Source organism: Vanessa atalanta, chromosome 11 (assembly GCF_905147765.1).
Source record: "Vanessa atalanta chromosome 11, ilVanAtal1.2, whole genome shotgun sequence".
Lineage (NCBI taxonomy): Eukaryota > Metazoa > Arthropoda > Insecta > Lepidoptera > Nymphalidae > Vanessa > Vanessa atalanta.
The window spans coordinates 10537723-10559582 of NC_061881.1; the positions used below are offsets into that span (position 1 = coordinate 10537723).

General features: G+C 31.2%; 1 protein-coding gene across 3 annotated transcripts in view; it reads left to right on the forward strand.

The window, feature by feature from the left end:
• Positions 1 to 21860, forward strand: part of LOC125067229 (tolloid-like protein 2) — a 102221-nt gene that overhangs the window by 6553 nt on the left and 73808 nt on the right. For 2 of the 3 annotated variants that reach the window (XM_047675702.1, XM_047675700.1), the window contains exons 2-3: positions 13587 to 13642; positions 15467 to 15562. In XM_047675702.1, coding sequence (XP_047531658.1) covers positions 15475 to 15562 — 88 coding nt within the window. In that variant the 5' untranslated portion in view covers positions 13587 to 13642; positions 15467 to 15474. Of the gene's footprint in view, positions 1 to 13586; positions 13643 to 13761; positions 13844 to 15466; positions 15563 to 21860 lie in introns of all 3 variants that reach the window. The other variant, XM_047675699.1, reaches the window with a different exon arrangement.

A 21860-nucleotide genomic window follows, 5' to 3' on the forward strand; every position in this document is an offset into this window, starting at 1 on the left:
ATATGTATGTATAATCTGCTGCAAATCATATAGTTATATCGTAAATTACTATATTAAAGTGAGAATAAGGGATTAATTATCATATAGTTATATCGTAATTTACTTGGTGGTAGGGCTTTGTGCAAGCCCGTCTGGGTAGGTACCACCCACTCATCAGATATTATACCGCCAAATAACAGTACACTGTATTGTTGTGTTCCGGTTAGAAGGGTGAGTGAGCCAGTGTAATCACAGGCACAAGGGACATAACATCTTAGTTCCCAAGGTTGGTGGCGCATAGGTGATGTAAGGAATGGTTAATATTTCTTACAGCGGCTTTGTCTATGGGCGGTGGTGACCACTTACCATCAGGTGGCCCATATGCTCGTCCGCCAACCAAAGCCATAAAAAAAAAATTAAATATAAAAATATATTATTTTGATATTTGCTTAAATATAATATATTTGTAAAATTAACAAAGAAAAATGCCATTACCTGTTATGTCTTTCTGATTCCAACATTATTCCAGTAATTCTTCACCCTTTTCAAGAATGCGTACAAATCCTATGGTATGAGATAAAAACGTGACTCAAATTTTGAATGTTGGTAATCCAATGCGTAGAGTGTTGGGATTTATGGCGAGCGATCCATTGGAGTTCAGTATGGAAACATAAACTGTCTAGTAAAAGCAAAAAAAAAAGTTTTTGTATGATCCATATATTGCTTCTGTTTTCCATTTCCCCTTGAAGTTTTATCTTTTAAGTGAATTTCAACGTTTCTTAAAAGTTAAATTACTTAACCGCAAGGAGAAATATGCTAAAATTCAACTCGATTAGACATATAGTGTTATAGATTTCGTGTTCAGTAGTATTTCAAGTGTATTTTTTATACATATAATCGGGGCATTTATCTGTTGCTCTTTAACGCCCAAACTTACTTTTTGTGTCTAATACCTGACGACCAACCCATAACACGCGAGCGAAGCCGTGGACGCCAACTTGTCGTGTATTCCAACCATAACAGGAAAAAAGCCAAATAAACAACATTTGACAGCAAATTGACGCGATATCATTGGTCGAGAGCTTGATTAGTCTATGATATTCACAATGGATTTGCGAAAATATGGCGTTTTGAACGTCGACGAAACTGTTATCGGAATTTTGGGAGGTAAATTAAAGTGTGAATAAGGGATTAAGTGCAATAGTGTTGTATTATTAATAAGGATATATTAATCATTAGCTCTTTATAGTGCACAACATAGCTGAGTTATTAGCAAATCGCATGAAATACGTAAATCTAAGGTTTGTTTATTTTTTTTCCTACTTCGATTAGAATAGACAATACGCACGCACGCCCCACGTCTTTGACATACGTTTGTATAAATGATATTAAATCTTTAGTAAAGACGACATGAGATCGCTTACTGACACTGGTCTTGAGGGTACATAGATTACAGTCAGATTCAATTGAGCGTTGACCAAGTAGCTAAACGCCATCAGAGTGTGATATATCTCAGCTATTCCTAATGAGTTATTATTTACAAGATTTTAAATTAACATGGTTATTTTTATTACTAACAGTATTTAAAACGGGATATTTACCATGTTTTTTATTATTATTTGGTGGACTTATTATTTGTAATACATTAACATGTTAATAAAAATAAATATTTCTTGCCTTTACTTGAATTCTATTGATAGTATAATAAAAATAATGAGGATAATATAAGCAAGAAAAGTTTTTTTTTCAGGTGTAAGGTCTGAATAAAATAAAACTTTTCTTCTCACCTGTACAAGTACACGCTTCGCTCTTAACACGGACCCTTATCTAATACTTAAGAATCACCTTTGTTTGCTGAAAGGAGCTTAACTTTACTATAAGGTACAGTCAGCTACAATAGAGAGAATCCAGAATGATAAATTTAATACACGAACAAAATTTGTCTATTATAGTTATGACATTTTAATATTTGGTAACATTGCTATTACACGGAGAATCTACATGTCTCCTTAAAAACCGTAGTCAAAGTTTATTTGTAAAATCTCCCTTGTGACAAAATATCGAGACGATTAACGTCCTTATATGGGGATATTTTTAAAGTCACGGTGCACAGGCAGATATTAGCAGGGTCGCTATGTACGGTATGGTGTTAGAATAAATAAAAATGAATAGTTTCATGATACAATTTATTTAATACTAGCTGAACCAGCGACCCTTACCGAAATGTATAAAACTTTATCACATCCCATATCCCTATGTTTTACCCCCTCGCGAGATGAGTTAAGTAGACTATTTCTTTCCCCGGGACGCAAAGTAACTCCATACCAACATTTTAACTAAATTGATTCAGCGGTTAAAGCGTGAAGTACCAATATCTTAAGGTGAGGTAACAATATCTTAAACCATAACTAACTAAATTTGGAGTTTGATATTTTCTTAACAAAATTATACTTTGTTTATATCCCTATGTCGAAGACTCATAAGTAACCCTTGATTTTATAGTTGACTTACTTCTTATTTGAATAACAAAGAGTGATTTAAATAAAGAAAGTGAATTTGTTTCACGTTAAAAAGTGAAAAGGGCTCAACGAATCATCAAGAAATTTTGTATAAATATAGACAGGTTCTAAAGACTAAGTATAAGTATCACAAAGTAGGACAAAGTAGTACAATTTTAGTAGGTGAACTACAAAAGGACTGTTTGTTTATATATATTTTGAGGCTGACTGTACACAGCGCTGGTGCAAATTGATAACTCTTTGAAACTACTCACAAAGTTTATCTTCGTAACACTTTCTAAACTAACATAGTTGCTTACGTGAAACGCTATTACTTTAAATTTCTGAACTAAATGCTTGTTTGTAATAGATGTACAGAAAAGATACTAGAATTTATTCATATAAATTTAAATATTTAAGTATCCAATAAAATATATCATTGATATGTGAAAATAAAGTAATATTTTGAAAAAAGTGTGAGTGACTATACTCTATTTGCGTGTGGAATTATTCCCTCTTTTATTTCCCAGGAATATTATTCATATCACCTGCACTATAATCCCTTCTCTCTCTTCCAGTATCCGGATATGTAGTATACGACTTCTACTCTCCTGCCCAAGATTTTCGGCCTACTATTATCCAACCACTATTTTCCTATCCTTTTTATGCAAAATTGTCGAATCCATTGCTCATTCCCAAATTGCTTTATTATTTACGAAATGTTAGTTTCAATATCCGTTGTAGTTTAAATTTTGAGCTGGTCACACCACGCCTACAATTCCGCTAAAAGTTATCCACAAATCAGGTGTGAAGAATGAAGATTATTCTTGGTGTAATCTACTCAAATTCTTTACCGAACATGATTCTTAATAATCGTACAATCAATCAAAATCAAATATCAAAATATACTTTATTCAAGTAGGCTTTTACAAGCACTTTTGAATCGCCATTTAACAAACTATTTTAAGTAAAGCTACCATCAGTTCGGAATGTAGATATATCTTGAGTGGACAGACTTTTTTTAGAGAGTATCATGTTAATTATGTTCCGCTTTGTGACCTTTATGAAGTCTCAATATATTTGTGACCAACAACGTTATGCTCCACTCAGTTCATACATTATTGTTGCCATCGATGAAGGGGATTTCCAATTAGACTTTAATTAGGTCTACTTAAATAAAATGGACTCCTTGATACGTGTACTCTATTTCATATCTCCGCTTATAGATCTGAAGTAAAATGGGTATCGATTCGTCAGTCTATAAATCTAATCTCTTTGATTACTTTTCACCCTCTCGTTTAATCTTTCTACCCGTATATATACAATGTAATGTCTATCTGATTAATGACAAGGTACTTCGTTCATTTAGCAACTTGTTACTGAACTCTCCTTTTCATGGCCAGTTACCATTGGAACAAATTAACAGTGCAAGGGAAGCTTCTTCACTTAACCCTGAAAGGTTAGCTGATAGAGAATACTTTAGCATTAAGTTTTATTACACGTGAAACTTAGCCAAAGATTGCGGGTGCAATCCCCGACAAGCATCACCGAATATCCGAAGTGCTTAATGTGTGTTTATAATTCATCTCGTATTCCAAATAATCCATCATGAGGAAACTTACACGAGTGAAATTAAATCTTGCATAAGTGTATCCAACAACCCACATGGAAGCTATAATGAGACATTTACAGTAGCGCGATTCGGTATTATAATAGACTACGTATCTTGTGAAATATTGACTTACCTTGATATGCCATTTTAATACATGTATCTATATATATATAAATGAATTGCTGTTCGTTAGTCTCGCTAAAACTCGAGACCTGCTGGACCGATTTGGCTTTGAATTATTTGTGGAAGTCCAGGGAAGGTTTAGAAGGTGAGTAAGTATGATAATAATGCTAGGAATTTAATAAAAACAAGTTTGTTTTTCCTTAGAAATAGGGATGGTCGATTATCATTGATTTTCGATGATCATTGATGTTAGACAATAAAACATAGATGTTTTAAAATTGATTTTGCTTTATTTAAAACATCGTTACATCTATTTCTCAAATTTAATAATTTCTTCCCTTTAGGACGATGCAAAGTTTACAAAAAAATACCGATGTCATCAATTAACATCGATATTTGATTTGTTGATGAAGTGCTCAATAAACATTGAGTATTAATGCTCGGTATCGATGTCTTTATCGACGCCATAATCATGTTCTTGCAACATGGTAACCAACAAACTAACCAACAAATAGATCGAACCTTTATTGTCGATCGATTCCTCTTATGACAAAGAGTGCATTCTGCATCCTTCTATCCCCCTATATATTATTATACTCTTTGCTTCTATCTTTGTGAGTGACGGTTACTACTACGTGCGCGAGAACTTTCTTTACTTCGGTGATCCTTTGCGATGTGCTCTTTTTTAACTTTTGTGATAATCAATGTTCAATCAAATATGCGAAGAGCTACTTCACGTGTTAACCGTACTAATGACCAGAAAGAGACAAATCGAGAAAATAGTCGTATAAAATTAAATGTTAGTAACATAATGAAATTGAGAGATCTCGCAGATCTCAGTGCTCCTGTGATCTTGAAACGATCCTGCATTCCACTGTGATCCAGCAATAGATTATTGTGCCGACAAATCGGTAAAAATTGGGGAAATGACAATAATTGGTAAATACTGTATATGTTGGTAGATGTTACAATATAGTGGTGAATCTGCTGGATTATGTTGTGCTGGAGGCAAAGTAAAATTGCCACAATTGGTCACACCACCAGATCCCTTGCGCTCTTTAGTTTCTGGGATGAGAAATGATTCTAAACACTTCTTGGCCAACATTCAAAAATATAACAGCTGTTTCCAGATGACATCATGCCCACTTTCAAGGTATTATACTATAATAGTTTTTTTATTTTATCAAGATGGAATTGTATTGGAATATGTATCAGAAATAATTATTAACAAATCTTTAAAAATTACCGATACAAGGACTAGTTTATCACTTTTTGGGGGGCGCTATTACCACTACCAGATGCAGATCATCTATTTTTAAAAAAAAAATATTTTATGGGCAATTCAGATGCGGAAGTTGGTAAGCGTTGTGCTCACAATCCAACAGTGAAGAGAACTATTGTCCATGAATTACAATATTTTCTTCATCGGAACAACAATTTAGTAAACATGTTCAAAATAGCATTGGATCGAATGCCATCCGAAAGCCATAATATTGTCGTTCAAGCTGACAAAACACCTGCCGATGAGCCGATGCCGAAGAGGCCGATGACACGCAAGGAGGTTTAATTCGCTCACCATTAACAAAGTGGGTGATGTCATTGTAGGAGAAAATTTACAAACTAGAGATATTGTGCTTTATCGTCGAAATAATGATTTGAAACATGTATCTGAAACACACAGGACTTATGATGTGTTACAATCTCCTTTGATCGTCTGGCAGGGGGAAGTTATTGCTATGAATTTCTATTCATAAAGACTCATGATCCGGGAAGGTGAAGTAAATCTTATTACTATCATATTCTGAGGTGCTTTTTCATCAGTTTGCAGCTGACATGCATGTCAAAATTGAGACTGAACGATTGACATACATCCGTTTGAACCAAAGACAGCTTCGATCAGAAAAATACATTAATTATAAATGCTATGAAACAGTTGACCTAAAATTGCATGCAGTAGTTACCGAACATATGATTCCCATGTATCTATCTGTATCTAAACTCTGCAAGGTATATACCTTGCAGAGTTTTCAACTGTATGGTCGACGGCAATTGTTCCAAGCGATTCCCAAGAGACCTGATTGCTTAAACCATCACGGGAAATGATGGATACTCATTTTATCGTCGGCGATCAGTTGCGGACAATGGTCGATTGGTAGTTGTGAGGGTAAAAGGACAAAATGTTGATGTAGACAATCGTGGGATTGTGCCATATTCGCCAATATTGTCCAAAGCTTTTGAAAATCACATTAATGTAGAACATTGTAACTCTGTGAAGTCTAAAGTACATATGGAAATATGTTAGCAAAGGTAGCGATATGGCCTTCTTCGCTATAACCGATGCAAATTATGAAGTATCACAGTACCAGATGGGTCTCAGTAGCAGTATGTAACGAAGCAATTTGGCGTATCTTTTCATTTAGGCAAAATAGAGTAAAGGCAAATAGAGTAGTCCAAAAATAAAATATAATAATAAATTATATATTAATTGCATGTGTAATATATAATTACACATGTAATTAATTGAAAATAATAATAATAAAACCTTATTTATATCAAGCATTTTTTTATTAATTACGAATTCCTATTGTTTGTTTGAAAATTTATTTTATACGAAAGTTTAGCTTTTTTATTTATCGATTATGGCAGTACGAAGTCTGCCGGGTCAGCTAGTACTATATAATTTTATTGTCACTTGTCACATTTTGACATTTCAAGCTCATATTCTGCGGCGATTTTGTGTTTCTTCTTACAGAATGTCTCTAAAGATCACGTACGGACGGACACAATATATACACAGGTTTAAAGAATCACCGGCAATCAATTCTATCTGACCAGCAATTGCTATCTGCAGCTCACAGACAAGCTAGTTTAAGATTTGCGCGTGAACATCTATATTCGACTGAAGAGCAATAGACCTGCATATTGTTTACCGATGAGAGTAGGACGGATGGTAGTAGACGGTTGCAGAAGAGTCTATCGTCGACGTGATGAGAGAAATACTCAAAGTTGCATTGAGGAGCGTGTTCCGTGTGTATGGTGGTATTTCTATGATCGGGCGAAAAAACTTGTGTTCATCGACACGGTTCGTCAAAACGGTAGAAGAAGTTTGACAGCTCAACACCATATAACAGAGGTTTTAAAAGCTCGTGTATGCTCACGTGTCACGTCCGATACAACCGCCGCTGCACAAGTTCGACAATATTGCGAAGTGGTTAGGATACGTATCATGAATGCCTAGCACGCAGGCCTGATCCCTTGATCCTATTGAATATATTTTGGACAGTTCAAAACATGCTGCAAATACCAGAAATCCTGTGCCCACAACAGCAGCAGCACTAAGAACAACGGTTTCCCAAGAATGATACAATATTTCGCAATACCGTTCAATAACCCAAATCAGATATATGCGGAACCGATTAGAATCTGTAATAAGGGCACGTGGAGACAATACACCTTATTGAAAGAAAATAAAACCTGTGCTACGTCATTTTTTTTTATAAAATAAATTCTTCAATAAGCAAACCGAAACCAATTATATTTACATTTATCGCTTTTGTTAAAAAAAAATTGAATAGTCCTTTCCATTATAACAAGATACACTTAAGGATATGATACTATGCTGCTATGAAGTTAACGAACCAAACTATAGTTTTCATATTAAATTTGTATAAAAAGTTTGAATGCTTGGTTAAAATCAAAATGTATATTTCTAAAGCGTTTTGAACATTGATGCAGCTTACGAGTATTTCAGTTTATTAATAGTATGAAATAATTAAACCAAATTTTTCATCTAAGGTTTCATTTATTATCTTCATTAGAAAAGGATAGAGGGAATCTTAAAAGCGGTGTTGTTATCTCGTTAACTAATGTGATTAATAAAACCCTGTATTAAGACAAAGTAAATATATTAAGACCGCGAGTATTTGCAGATATAAAAAAAACAGTGGAATGTAATGAATGCAATTTCAAATACCAGGTTTTACACTTAACTAGATATCCAGATTAAGTTTAAGAAACAACTAATCATTATATGTGGTGTATTTTCACTTAAATATAAAATACCTTATGAATCTATATATAGAAGATGATTATGACATGTAGATGATTATATGCAGAGTTTACACACTAACAGATACACAAAATATGATAAGCTGAATTTTTATCTTTTAAACAAACCATTTCTTTCTTCTTTTGTTTTAAGGTTACCTAATAATAAATGATATTTATATTTATTGATATCAATGCGTGTGTTACATAGAAAAGTAAATTCAATGATAAACATTCGTAGTCCATAAATAGGGAAAAGGAACATTCTGGAGTCTAGTATTCGAATCTAAAAATCCCGCATCGAGGTTCTAATGTCTGTCTTTTATAAGCTCCTGTGAGCATGTTTGGTGCATTGTATTTTCCTAGTGGATTTAAGTATACTAGCTTACTTATCTATCTTATCACAACACAGTATATATTGATGGAATCTTATTGATAAACAGGTAGCTGACTGTTGAACACTAGTCATCTTGTAAACCACAGATAATACATAGAATTTTATTCTAAGTACGGAACTTAACTTTTTCTTTTTTTTTTTTTTTTCATGACTATTTCTAAATATCAAAGGACTTCCTTATTTGGGTTATATTTTGTAACCGGACTCAAAAATAGAAGTATGTTTGTGATTCGATAGTATTTTTTTTATATTTGTTACGTCAAAATTCGGGAATTTAAGAAACGAACAATTGTTGTGTCTTTGTTTGGATGTGTATCCCATTTAGAAGAAAAATTCTAATTCTAAAATCTTGTATTAAAAATTTATATCATATAAATGGGAATATAGTTATTTATTATAAATATTTAAAAAAAATCGTTACTAATCACTTTGTTTCAACTAAAGAGCAACTGTTTCACGATGATATGGCGTGATGATGATGATATGATGATAGTGAAAGTGAACACTTATACTTTTAAATTACTAAATGCCGACGAGGCACCAAAAAACTTTAAGATATGTACAAAAAAATACGAAAAAGTAAATAATATTAACTTTATTTATTTTGAAAACACCGTTGTATTTTATGAAAAAAACATGAACTTTGTTTTGACCGTAATTTATAAATACAAAACAAAAACAATTAAGTATATGAATCTACATGTGTACATTGTACATTAAGATAGAAAAGTTAAGTTTTTATAAGTTATATTTATTTTAGAAATGCAGACGTACATTTATATTATTATTTTACCTATAGACACTGTCACCGCAAGCTCAAACCACCGTGATAAAAGCATTGACGTGATAGAATTTAGCACACATCCTAAAGTGTCCAAAGGACCATGCATATTATGTTTAAAATAAACCAAGGATAAAATTGGTTATGACTGTAATCATCATTAGTATTTTGTTCATGTACGAGTATAATATAAAGGCAATCTCTACGCTCATTTAAATTCGAGAAGCATCACGGTTTTTCAAGTGCTAAATTTGTGTTTATTCATCCTGTACAGTGAATGAAAAATGTTATGAGGAAAACTGCATATTACGGAAGATTTTCAAAAAAATATCGCGTCCTACTATTTTTATTTATAAAGCGTTATTTATGTCTATATTTTTTGCCGTACAGTAACTCATTTTTTTTTTACTTATATAAATTGCCAATAATTTACAACGAACGTCGGTCGGGTACATTGTGCTTTGAACTATATCTATATTAATATGATAAAAAGGTAAAATTTGTTTGATTTTGTGTATGGGTAAACTCTGAAACGAATGATCAAATTCACTCATACCTAGCTAAGTTATTCCTGAGTGACAAAAGGAATTATTTTTATATCATATTATTGTCTTTATTAAAAATTGCACCCCGCGAAGCCGTGCGGGTCGCTAGTTGATTATATAATAATAAATACATAAATACAAGAAGTTTTAAAATACCACAAGGAAAATTATTACAAAGTACAAAGAATATATTAAACAAACGTACAGATTCCACATTGTCCTTGGTTTATTATTAATTGTGCTCAATAGCGATGCAGTAGGAACTGAGTGGCTTTTGTCCGCTGAATAACCTCGCAACGGTACAGCCTGAGTTTCACAGCTGATGCATCTAGTCACAATATGCTATGTATATACATGTATGTATGTATTATCGTACTGGATTAGAGAGAGACCGTGTAACTGGATTTAATATTTATAAAGTGATCGTCGGAGAGTTTATGAGAAACGATATTATATTATACTTATTTTTTGTCAATCCATATTGCATATAATAAAATTGACATGACATGACAAGTTGAAATTGAAATTAACCTCTTTTTACTAAATACATATCTATGTATACACGGTACTTATATTGAACTTAACTTTTTTTTTCAATGTTTTGTCTGTCTGTTTGTTCCGGCTAATCTCCGGAACGGCTGGGACTTTCACCGGCAGATAGCTGATGTTATAAGAAGTAACTTACGCTACAACAATAACTTTTTGTTACCTTCAAGCGCGCACGAAGTCTCGGGCACAGTTAGTATTATATATACTTAGTTATAGTATTATTTAGTACAAGTGAATGAAACATAATGAATTATACGTACAAGACAAGATGTTATAGCGATTGTAATAATATTTAAGTAATCTCCGGGTCATTTCATCCTATTTTAAAAAAAAAAAAAAATCCGATGTATCTTCTTTCGGAAGATGTACTTCCACAGTAGATACAAATAGACCGATCTTTATGATTATTTCCGAAGCAAATTGGGTGATTTTTGAATGTGATGCCGGTTATTCTTTTATTAACACTAAGATCAGGATACGATTGACAAAATAAACTTAACTAATGAGGTAGCATAAGTTGTTATAATAATAATACTCTTTATCTATATTACTTATAAAATACATGTTCTTTGCTAAGAGATGTCTTAGTCCTCACTGCTAATGGCTTCTATGGAAAGAAAAAATACAAGTCATAAAATAAAATAAAAATACACGTCTCATCCATCTTGAAAAATAATAGAAAATAAAAACATTATAATTTTACTCTTAGTGGTTTTTTTTTCGTAAACAGTACTGTTAACTTTTTTTTATTCTAAAAAAAGGGCTTCTTTCGCATACGCGAACATGTCACCTTGGTTGAGGATATGAGGATACAAATAATAATAATAAATAATATAAAACTTAAAAGTATACATTCCATCAATACGTGCAATAGATCATCAGGTACATTACAAGTTCTGCAGTTCGGGGATATCGTTTTCAGCATCAGAAACGCATACTTATTGCATGGAATGTGCTCAGACCGAAGCCGCAGAATTAATTTTGTTTCATTAAAGTTGAGGTTACAAACAGATATTAACTTGGAAGTAGTACCTACTTGTCAGATATTCTAACAACGGCAATAATTAGTTCTGTTGTATTGAGCCAGTGTAACTACAGGCACAAGATCCATAATATATGTATAGAGGTATGCTTAATATTTCTTGCAACACCTGTTTGTCTATGGGGTGCAACCATGTATCACCCGGTGACACATTTGCTTGTCGGAGTATATCCTTAATAATATTATAAAGACAAAAGTTTGTATGTATGGATGTTTCTTACTCATCCACGCAAAAAAAATTAAATGCAACTTATATATCAGAATAACACATAGGTTTTAATTTATAAAGATATTGTGTGAATAATACCTGTCAACCAACACCTAAAACGCGAGCGTATCCGCGGCCGAAAACTAGTATACGATAAAAAAAGTGTAGCACTTTGTCATCACGACAATATATGCAATGGATATAAAATATTGATATGGAATAATACCATATTTATTGTTAGCAAAAAGTACCACATTTCCAAGGATATAAAGCCATGATTACGCATTACTCCCGGGGGTATTTATATTAATTATTCCACAAAGCGATGCATTTTGTGTCTGAGTCTCTATTGTTTGCTTAATTATTTTGCACTTCGGACAGCTTCGAGGCTTCGGAGCAGAATATACTGAAAATAAATGCAGTGTTTTAATTTTAATCGATTTCTTAAAATATCTAAGAAATTAAATACATTTTATCGTCGTATACGATCGATCATAGAACAGCTTAAGAGTAACTGTATAATATATGTACATCTCTTTCAACAGTGTGATTCTGAATATGTGTGTAATACGCCATTTTGATACGTGTCTCCTATACGTTTGAAAAATATAATTTTAAATGTCGTTCTACGGTGAGTTGCGAGTTTCGTACATAATACTGTAAGAGTTAAGATACTTTTCAAATAAATAACATTAAATAACGAAGAATAAACAATAAGCTATATAGTTAAATACCTAAAACATATATGTATATATTATACTTAGAAAAAATAAAATACTTTAATATAAAAGCATATTATTAAATACAAGATTATATAGATGATAAAAAGGGTGGAACTAATACTTGTTGACTTCCACACAGGATATAATATATACAAATATAATTGAATTTAACTAACATAACTTTGTATTTTAAACGTTGGAAAAGAGTAACTGAGTTTCTTGCCGGTTCTTCCGTAATACGGGTATTTTTTTATAGAATATGAAATTACAAAATAAAAAAATATATTTTGTGGCACATGACAGTACGTGGTATTAATATTAAAGTAAGGTCATTGTTTTTATATATTATTATGAAATACTAGAATTAAATCCTCTGATTGTTAGATAGTCATGCAGATATAACGAAGTCTAACGACGTCGTCGCAATATTCGTAGCGGCGTAGCACAAAGCAACGCTACGTAGTCGATCGCACTGCGGTGCAATGAACTGACAAATTCGCATTGCTTCAGTTGACTTCACAAAACAAATCAATTTGTTTTGCTTTTTTTATTCATAGTCTGAGTGGCTTTGTAGTTTAATTTAACTTCGTAAGAATAAATTCCCGGAGTATTGTTTTTATTATTTATAACAGATCATGGTCGATGAGTGATGAACACTGTAATAAATATTAACAGTTCCTTAGACTGTCAATGAAGAGCTGATTATGAGAATTAAGACGTTATGATCATAAACATTTTATACTTATGGTTTCGCGCGTCATCTATCTCGCTTCCTCACCCTTCAAACTCAAATGCAACATTGCGAAGTACTTCTGCTCAACGATAGATAAACCGATAAATGGGTGTTAAATTCCCAGACATGCTTGTGTGGTATTTAGTTTCTGATACGTGTTATGTAGTTTATTAATTCCTTTCTTTCTAGAACAAAAATATACTTAAATTTTGATTGTGATGCTGCCACATAAAAGGCACACTAAAGGAACGTCAACCCAATTAGACCGATATAGGAACAAATTAACAAATAAAAAAGGTATAAAAATATTCTACATAATGAGAGTACAATTTGTATTTTTATACTTTCAGGTGATTCGTGGTGGGCAGCGGTAGGCCGCGGCGCAATCACACATGCTGACGATATGGTAATATTAAACTCTAACAAACTCAATTGTTTTTTTTATTTATTGGATATGTCGAAGAAATTAATATGAGTAATACTTTTGTAAATAAATGTTTTTTTTTTTTAATTTACATGTTACAGGTATGCTCAAACCCTAATGGACCGATTCCGATGGAATTTTCTTTTTGCCTATTTTGGAAGCAGAGCTGAGCTTATTTTTAATGTATGTATATTTTTATAAATTGAAATAGGTAGCAACAGTATTCATTCATAGATTTCATATTTTACGAAAAATATTCAAACGATGTAATAAAAATCGCGAAGGAAGGGAGTGCCTGTATTAATAACTTTAACCCTTGTTTTTATTCTTATACATTAATTATATAAGAAATGATTGATAATAATTTCGAATGCATCATTTAACGGAACAATTCATTTCATTCAAAGACATATTTTATATATTCAGTAGTGTTTTAATTCATACATTTTGTAGCGAATAATGAATGAATGAATGAATGAATGTATCATTTATTCGGACAAAGATCGTATTTATAGAACTAAGTTTCTACGACACGAGTGCTAATTTTGTCTCAATATTTTAATTAATTGTAAAATATGGTGTGCATTTTTATTCGTTTTATTATTTCGTTTCGATTATGTGATTACAGATTACATAAGTTGTGGTTGTCAAAAGAGTTTATTAAAATAAGATTAGTAGCATTAAAACAAATCCTTGAAAAAGAATATATTTATTTAATATAATTTTTCATGATTTGTTATATGTACAAACATATTTAAAATATTGTTTTTTTTTTTTATATAAGAATGATTTACAATGAAGATATGAATAAATATATATATATATATATACGAATTAAAATTAGCTACAGTACAAATAAAGAGCGCGTCGTGTGCAGAATTCTAGCAGCGTTACATTTTTGAATCGCATATCCGATAAACTTGAACGACCTTTTGTCACTCATGGAGGATATATATAATATATAAAAAAGGAAAGGGTCATAACATTTTCCCACACTTTATGGTGAATGACGATGTATGGAATCGTTAATATTTCTTAGCGTCAATGTGTATGAGCAGTCGTGACCACGCACGATTCATACACCAATCGTAATATAAATTAAAAAAAAAGATGTAGCTCTCACCCAGTTGGTAAGAAACATCGAAATTATACTATAACGTATGTTTTGTTAGTATATCTATTTTTTTTTCTATTTATACAGTATGCAAAATTCATTTAAATTACCGGAGAGACAATCTTAGATGACACAGACATATTATGTAGATTATAAGTAGAGGCAGGATTACCGAAGTAGTTCCGTCGCGCTGCTCTGAGGGGCTGAGGGTACACTTATGCAAAAGCTTGCTTACTTACAGGATTTTAAATCATGTTTTTAGGTTAACACTTTTCTCGTTTTACTTTTTTTTTATTGCGTGCTAATACTTTATAACATTTTGTAATGTTAGGTTAGGTTATAAAATACTAAGTAAATTGTTTTGTCTCTATCTTGCTATAAGTATCTTATAGCGTATTTTGGTTTATGGCAATTATAAGAAAGTTGTATTTTAAATGAAATCCATCTGGCATGAAATTATATATTACTACTTTTACTTATAAACGGGAACAAAATATTTTTTTACTCAATAACTTTTAACATTTACAAACAGCGCCATCTATGAGTTTTCGTGGGAACCATCGCGTAACTGTTGTAATAAACATTGGTTATCAAATTCTTGCACCACCTACTAGATGGCGCTGATTTATAAAATTAATGTTTTTTTCACGTAGACCAGTAAATTTTGCTAATACAAAATATTGTTTTAACAGGATACAGTATGGCCGCGGCACATTGGCTCAACTCGCTCGGATACCTGTCGCTGTCGGTGCTATGTCTCCTCGCCACTACTCTTCAGGTCACAAGCGGTAAGTAATATATATATAAGCGGTATAAGCGGTAAGTAATATATATTGACGTAAAAAAAAAAGTCCCGCTGAGTTTCTTTCGCCGGTTCTTCTCAGGTCAGGGTGTTTTCTTTTTCCGAACCGGTGGTAGTGTTTAACTTGACAATCAATAAGAAAGTGTAATACTTCTATATTGAATAAAGGAATTTGAGTTTGAGTTTATATTCTTCATAATAAAATATATTCTTCATATAGTATTTCAATTATTTTATTTTATTATTTCAATTTGATAGATTTTAATATTGACGACATAATATTTTATAAATTAGAAGTACTGTCTATACATATATAGTGTATAAATTCTCTGATATGTATGAATTCATTATCTTGTATTTATTTTTAATTATTTCAATATGTACATTGTATTTAAAATAAAACAAAATTGAATACATTTCAATTACTTATTTAATATCAATAATATTAGCAAGGCATGTTCACCAATTATTATTACAATAGTGGCCGGTATGAATTGAATATTGTTATTCGTTGGAATTCAAGACTCTACAGTGTTTAATGACACTCAGCGAACTCATTATGCGGAGATGCAATTAATTATTCGCCAGAATTTGTAAATATCGTGCAGCGAATTTGTGCACTGTAGAACTTACGTGTTTATGACACACTCGTTGGCGTTCTTACCTTCTTCGGTCTGCTTTTGGTCAAGTTATGTACTCTCTATGAAGTTGGTTATCATTAATTAAATAATACGCTTCTTGTTTAAAGCGTACATTTTTACCAATAAAATTTTAATGTAAATATTCACGACGTCTTGCTGAGTAGAAGACCAAAAAATAGAATATCCAAATTATAATATAAGTATAAAATAAAATACTAATTGTTTAATTTGACTACCGTCTTGATCAATTATCTTATAAGGTAGACCTGAAGCCCTGAATTTAAATCCGGAGTCTTTGACTTTTAGAACCGGTAAGAACGTAAAACAGTTGTTCCTGCGGCTGATCTCTTTCGTTTGACTCGTATTAATGATCCATAGGTTTATGAGAGTGAAGTAAACACTAAAATATGTGAGACACCCGCTTTGACGAATTCGGCGGGTGAGATGTTTACTTTATAAGTTTTTTTTTAAATTCCCTATAAACTTACTTCTGATTTACAACCAGTTAAATGTACGGCTAGTATTTATTTTCTGTACCAAGGAGACATTAGACATGCTTATCTCGTTTTCCAGTTTAAATGAAATTTTTGAATGTTTTCTCTATCTATCTATTTTTTTATATATATCTTCGTCTAGTTATATACAAACTATACGATATATTATGACGTCATCATTATGTTATTACTAGAATGATGTATATTTAATATAACATGTTACATATAGGACAAATCTATAGGATTTTTATTCAAAAGTAGATAATTTGCGACCAAAACGAAATGAATTTTCGGTCACTGATTTTAAAGAGACTTTTTATCGGAAAGCATCTGTAATGTACATTCGCACTGTTAATAACTTTGAATATCTTCATTTCATTGGTTATTCAATTTTATTTTGACAAAATATGAACTCTAGTTAGGTTGGTCGAGCAGAAAGGGAGATACAAATAAAATTGCACAATACTTTAATCGTCATTTTATTAGAGAACATTTAAGAGTTTACCGATGGGTTTTAATAGGTATTTAACTGATGTGCGTTGCAATCGTTATATGAAGGATAATCATTGATTCTAATAGTTGTGTCAACTTAGCAACTTATGATTTTAGTTGTGTATTTATTTGTAATTTCTAAAATATACAGAAAAAAGACGCCCAAGTAGGTATGATTATAATAATAATGTCCTGATTTCGACCATCTAAGATCTTATTTTACAAATACTTTTAATATATTGCATAAAATCTAATAAAATAATAATAATCTTAATAATGTCATAAATAAGTAAATTTAATGCATAACTTTTATAGGGAAACAGGTTACATATTACAAATATATTATATAACTGATTAGACTAAATGTTAAATAATAAAAGATATAATCAAAGTGTAAAATTAAAAACAATTAAATATATTCCTGAAATAATGAAGTATTGTAATCAAAAAACTTATTTATGATAATAATAATAATAATAACTCCGAAAGGAAAACATTATCGGGCAGTAGTTCTTTTATATATTTACATTATTTTTAAAAGGATATAATATTAATTATTACGTTTCCACGTTTACATTTAAACGCGTTGTCTTTGAATTTGAACGATATTTATGTTTATGATTCCGTCTTTCGTTGATTGCAATAAAACTATTCGTTTTTTTTATACTTATTCTTAAACCAGTATTTCATATGAAGTCTGCATTTAATAGCGACGTCGAGCCATTTCACGGTACTTAAGAGGTTGCAATGTTTAATGACAGCTCTGGACTAAGAAGTCTTATTCCGAGAAGTATTACTGCCCGCATTCATACAATTCACAATTTTCGAACTTAATAATTTATAACCTTGAACATTAAATTTAGTATACACAAAAAATATTAACGGTTTTTATATGGTAAGGACTTAATAGAAAATTTCAATATATTTTTATCTTTTAACTAGCGACCCGCCCCGTCTCCGCACGGGTGCAATGCTGATACTAAATATACTATAGAATGTTTACAGTCTTTCAGTCGTTAGACAATACAAACCGCTATAACCCTGCGTTTTAGATCTGTAATATCTTCGAAAATATTCTTTTAAATTACATGCTGTAAGGGCCATATTAATCTATATTAAATTCAGAATGAATTTAAGGTATTTAATTTGATAAAGATTAATGCTGTATTTCTCCTAAAAAGTAAAGGATAAAAAATGGTTATTGTGGGCTATCCCTAAGAGATAGGCAAATGCAATCGCATCGGCATTTATAATGTGTACAATACTGTAAATTATTTTGATCTATCTTTGGCGTTTTTAACATCGACGAAACTGTTATCAGAAAATTAAAGGTTAAATACGTAATTAAGTGTAATAGTGCTGTATTATAAATAAAGATATATTAATCATAAACTCTCAGTAGTGCACAATATAGCTGAGTTATTAGCAAATCGCATGCAATACGTAAATCTAAGGTTTATCTTTTTTCCTACTTCCATCGGAATAGGCTACAAGTTGAATATACACGCAGTACTTGGGATTGTGTGTGTTTTAAAATATGGAATTAACAATGGCGGTTAATATGTATTCATGTATTAATCTCGGCTTGTTATTTATCATCTTAAAGATCATATACACAGTTATAATGATAATATTATGTTCCATGGAATATTCATGTTATGTTATTGTAAATATTGTTAGACCAATTACCCGTATTAAAGCAACATATGAGCACTTAAGTGGAGTCCACAAACGAGACACAGATACCCACTTAGGGACCTCTATCCTGAGTGTCTCGTCCTTGTCTAGTACACTAGTAAAATATCATCTATCCCATTCTAGCGTCAGGCATCGATCAATAAGGGTTCAGATTGTAAATTCGAGTAAGAACCTCGGTAAGGGTATGAAAACGTCTAATGATGTTTTATGGTTTTGCGTGAAGAGATACTTTTTCTTGTACATTTTATGCGCTACTTTATATTGCAACGCGGGGAGGCTGTATTGAAATAGATGGTTTATGTTCACTTTGATGACTTGGGATACATTTTCTTTATGGATTCTACAAATTTATTTATAAGAGACAAGCTCAACTATGATACACTCCAATAGGAAAAGGAATAAACAAACAAACCTTAGATTTACATTTCCCACGCGTTTTGCTGGTGTATTTTTGTCATCACTGCTGATTCATACCTCATTCGTCTATATTTATTTATAATAGAACAATATTCAACTTACATCCAGTCGAATTTTACTTTCAATGTTCGGTTTAATATCTACGATATTCGAAACGAAATCACGTACTGAATACCATAAATATAATCTTTATTTTCTCTGCCGTTAGAATTGACTACAGTGATGTCTATTCAATTCTGAATGTCGAACTTAGAACCTAAGTCAGATATTTATAATTACAGCAAATATCGAACACATTATTGTGCTGATTACATAAAATGTCTATACTAATGTTATACGAAACTAAGTCTTTCTGTAACCCTTTCACGGCTAAGCACAATGCACTCAAAAATCATATCAAAATCAAAGTATTCTTTATAGTAGTCTCATAAAAGCTCTTTTGAATCGTCATGTTATAATGTTTAATACAAAGCTATCATCTATGAGATGTTTTAATCCAGGGCGCCAATTTTATTAGCAAATGTCAACTGTCAAATGTCTGTCACTCGATCGCAATCGAATCGAAACGTAATCGTTGCTGTTCAGCTATTTTCCTACTCTACGAACACAATGTTCCAGTTACAGTTCGGTTGAAGTTGGACCGGAATATAATCCGGATCGTATCATTGATATAAATCACTAGAATTGGCCCATAGTTACGATTAGTCTCAGTTTCATTTTTGCGATCAATAGTCGAAGGCCGGAATAGAATCAATAACGTATTATATTCATTATATGATAGAAGGAAAGGCCCTCCGTATCATTCTGACATTGTCAATCACGAAAATTAAAAAGATAATAGTTTCACTAAAATAAATAAATAAAAGGATTTTACAGAGTCTGTAAACTATTCCATATACAAAGTTCACGGGAACGAAGTTGCGGTCATAGTTATAACTACATAAGTAGCGAGGTATGTATTGTTCTTCAGCACGCAGTATGCCACAAAGGACCTGTTATGCTATGAAGTTGAAAACCGCTTTGTTATAACGCAGACTTATTGCGTTATTTTTTTTTTAGTTTATTAATAACTAGGTCGAGATGTTAGTTTTATACGCATTGATTCCGTAAGAAAATTCCGTTGCTTTACATGTGCCATTCATTATATTTTACATTTTTTTTACACAAGATTATACAGATAATGAAAATTGTAAAGATGATTTGTTGAATTAATTTAACTGTATGTTATTAAAGTTTTTTTTTTTTTGTAAATTAAATATCTAATGATAGCTAACATTTAATTTAATCCATTAAATTAAATTCATTATTCTGGTCTAAAATTGATTAAAAGGATTGATGCAAAATTGAACCATTTTTGAGTTATCACGTTTTTTAGATTTTTTCAAAATATGTCAAAAATGCAACTATAAAAATTTATTTTAAAAAAAGTATCAATTAAAATCTATTTTTTTCTTCTGATTTGTAAAAACGATTAAACACTGGATATTTTTCAATATTTAAACAATAATTATCGGTTCAAATTTAAAAATGCGAGACGGAAAACGATATTATTTCAATATTTTTTTCCCTCAAATATGCCTGAAAAACAAAAAAAATCATTATGAAACTTGTTCTGCAGATTATTTTAAAAACATAATCGTTTACTTAGTTTTCCGAAAATGTATAAAATCTAGGAATTTATTTCAAAGCAAACGAAATAAAATGATCAGTTGGTGGGAATTCGTATTCGAACATGACCGAATTCGTACCAATGGTCGCTCTTTAAAATACCCACAAAATTGATTTAAAATAATAACCAACGTAAAAAACTTACTTATTTACTTAATAAAAATTTAAAATAAAATTTAGATACAAAAACAGTTCAGTAGCTAAGTTACAATTAAGATATTTTATAACTTTAATGTAGCTTAAAATTTGATTTTAACAAAAATATGATCACAAAAACATGAGTTATATGATGACCGGTGACGCAGGCCACTAGCATCCGGCATGCATTCCACTGCCCGCCTATTATTGTCAAAAAAGTCCGAGACAAAATAAAATATTCAATATAGAAGCGTAAAATTTGCTTATTGATCGTTCACAATCGACCATCGGTTCGGAAATATATATCTAAAAAGAACGAAAAAAGGAAAATCAGTTGGATTTATTAACAAATATGGGTTTCATTACGATAAGAAATTACATGTTGTTTATTATCTTGAAAAAGGAGAAATAAGAAAATTATGTTCTTGCTTTGAAAGATAATGACGGGGTATTTTTTTTTAAACTTATAGAATACATAGAGTTTAAAATTATGATTTGATAAGACCGTAGCTTACTTATATATATGAGAAGTACATTGTATATAAAAATCTTAATATGGCAATAGATATGTACGTGTAGTGGATAATTAGTATTTTGCGAACGAATGTGTATATATATAAATAATATACAGAACCCTTCAATTAACGTGACCAAACGAACTTGTTTGAATTATTTGTAATAAAATTTTATATAAATAGATATAGATGACCTGTATCTAAACTTAGATGTGTGGAAT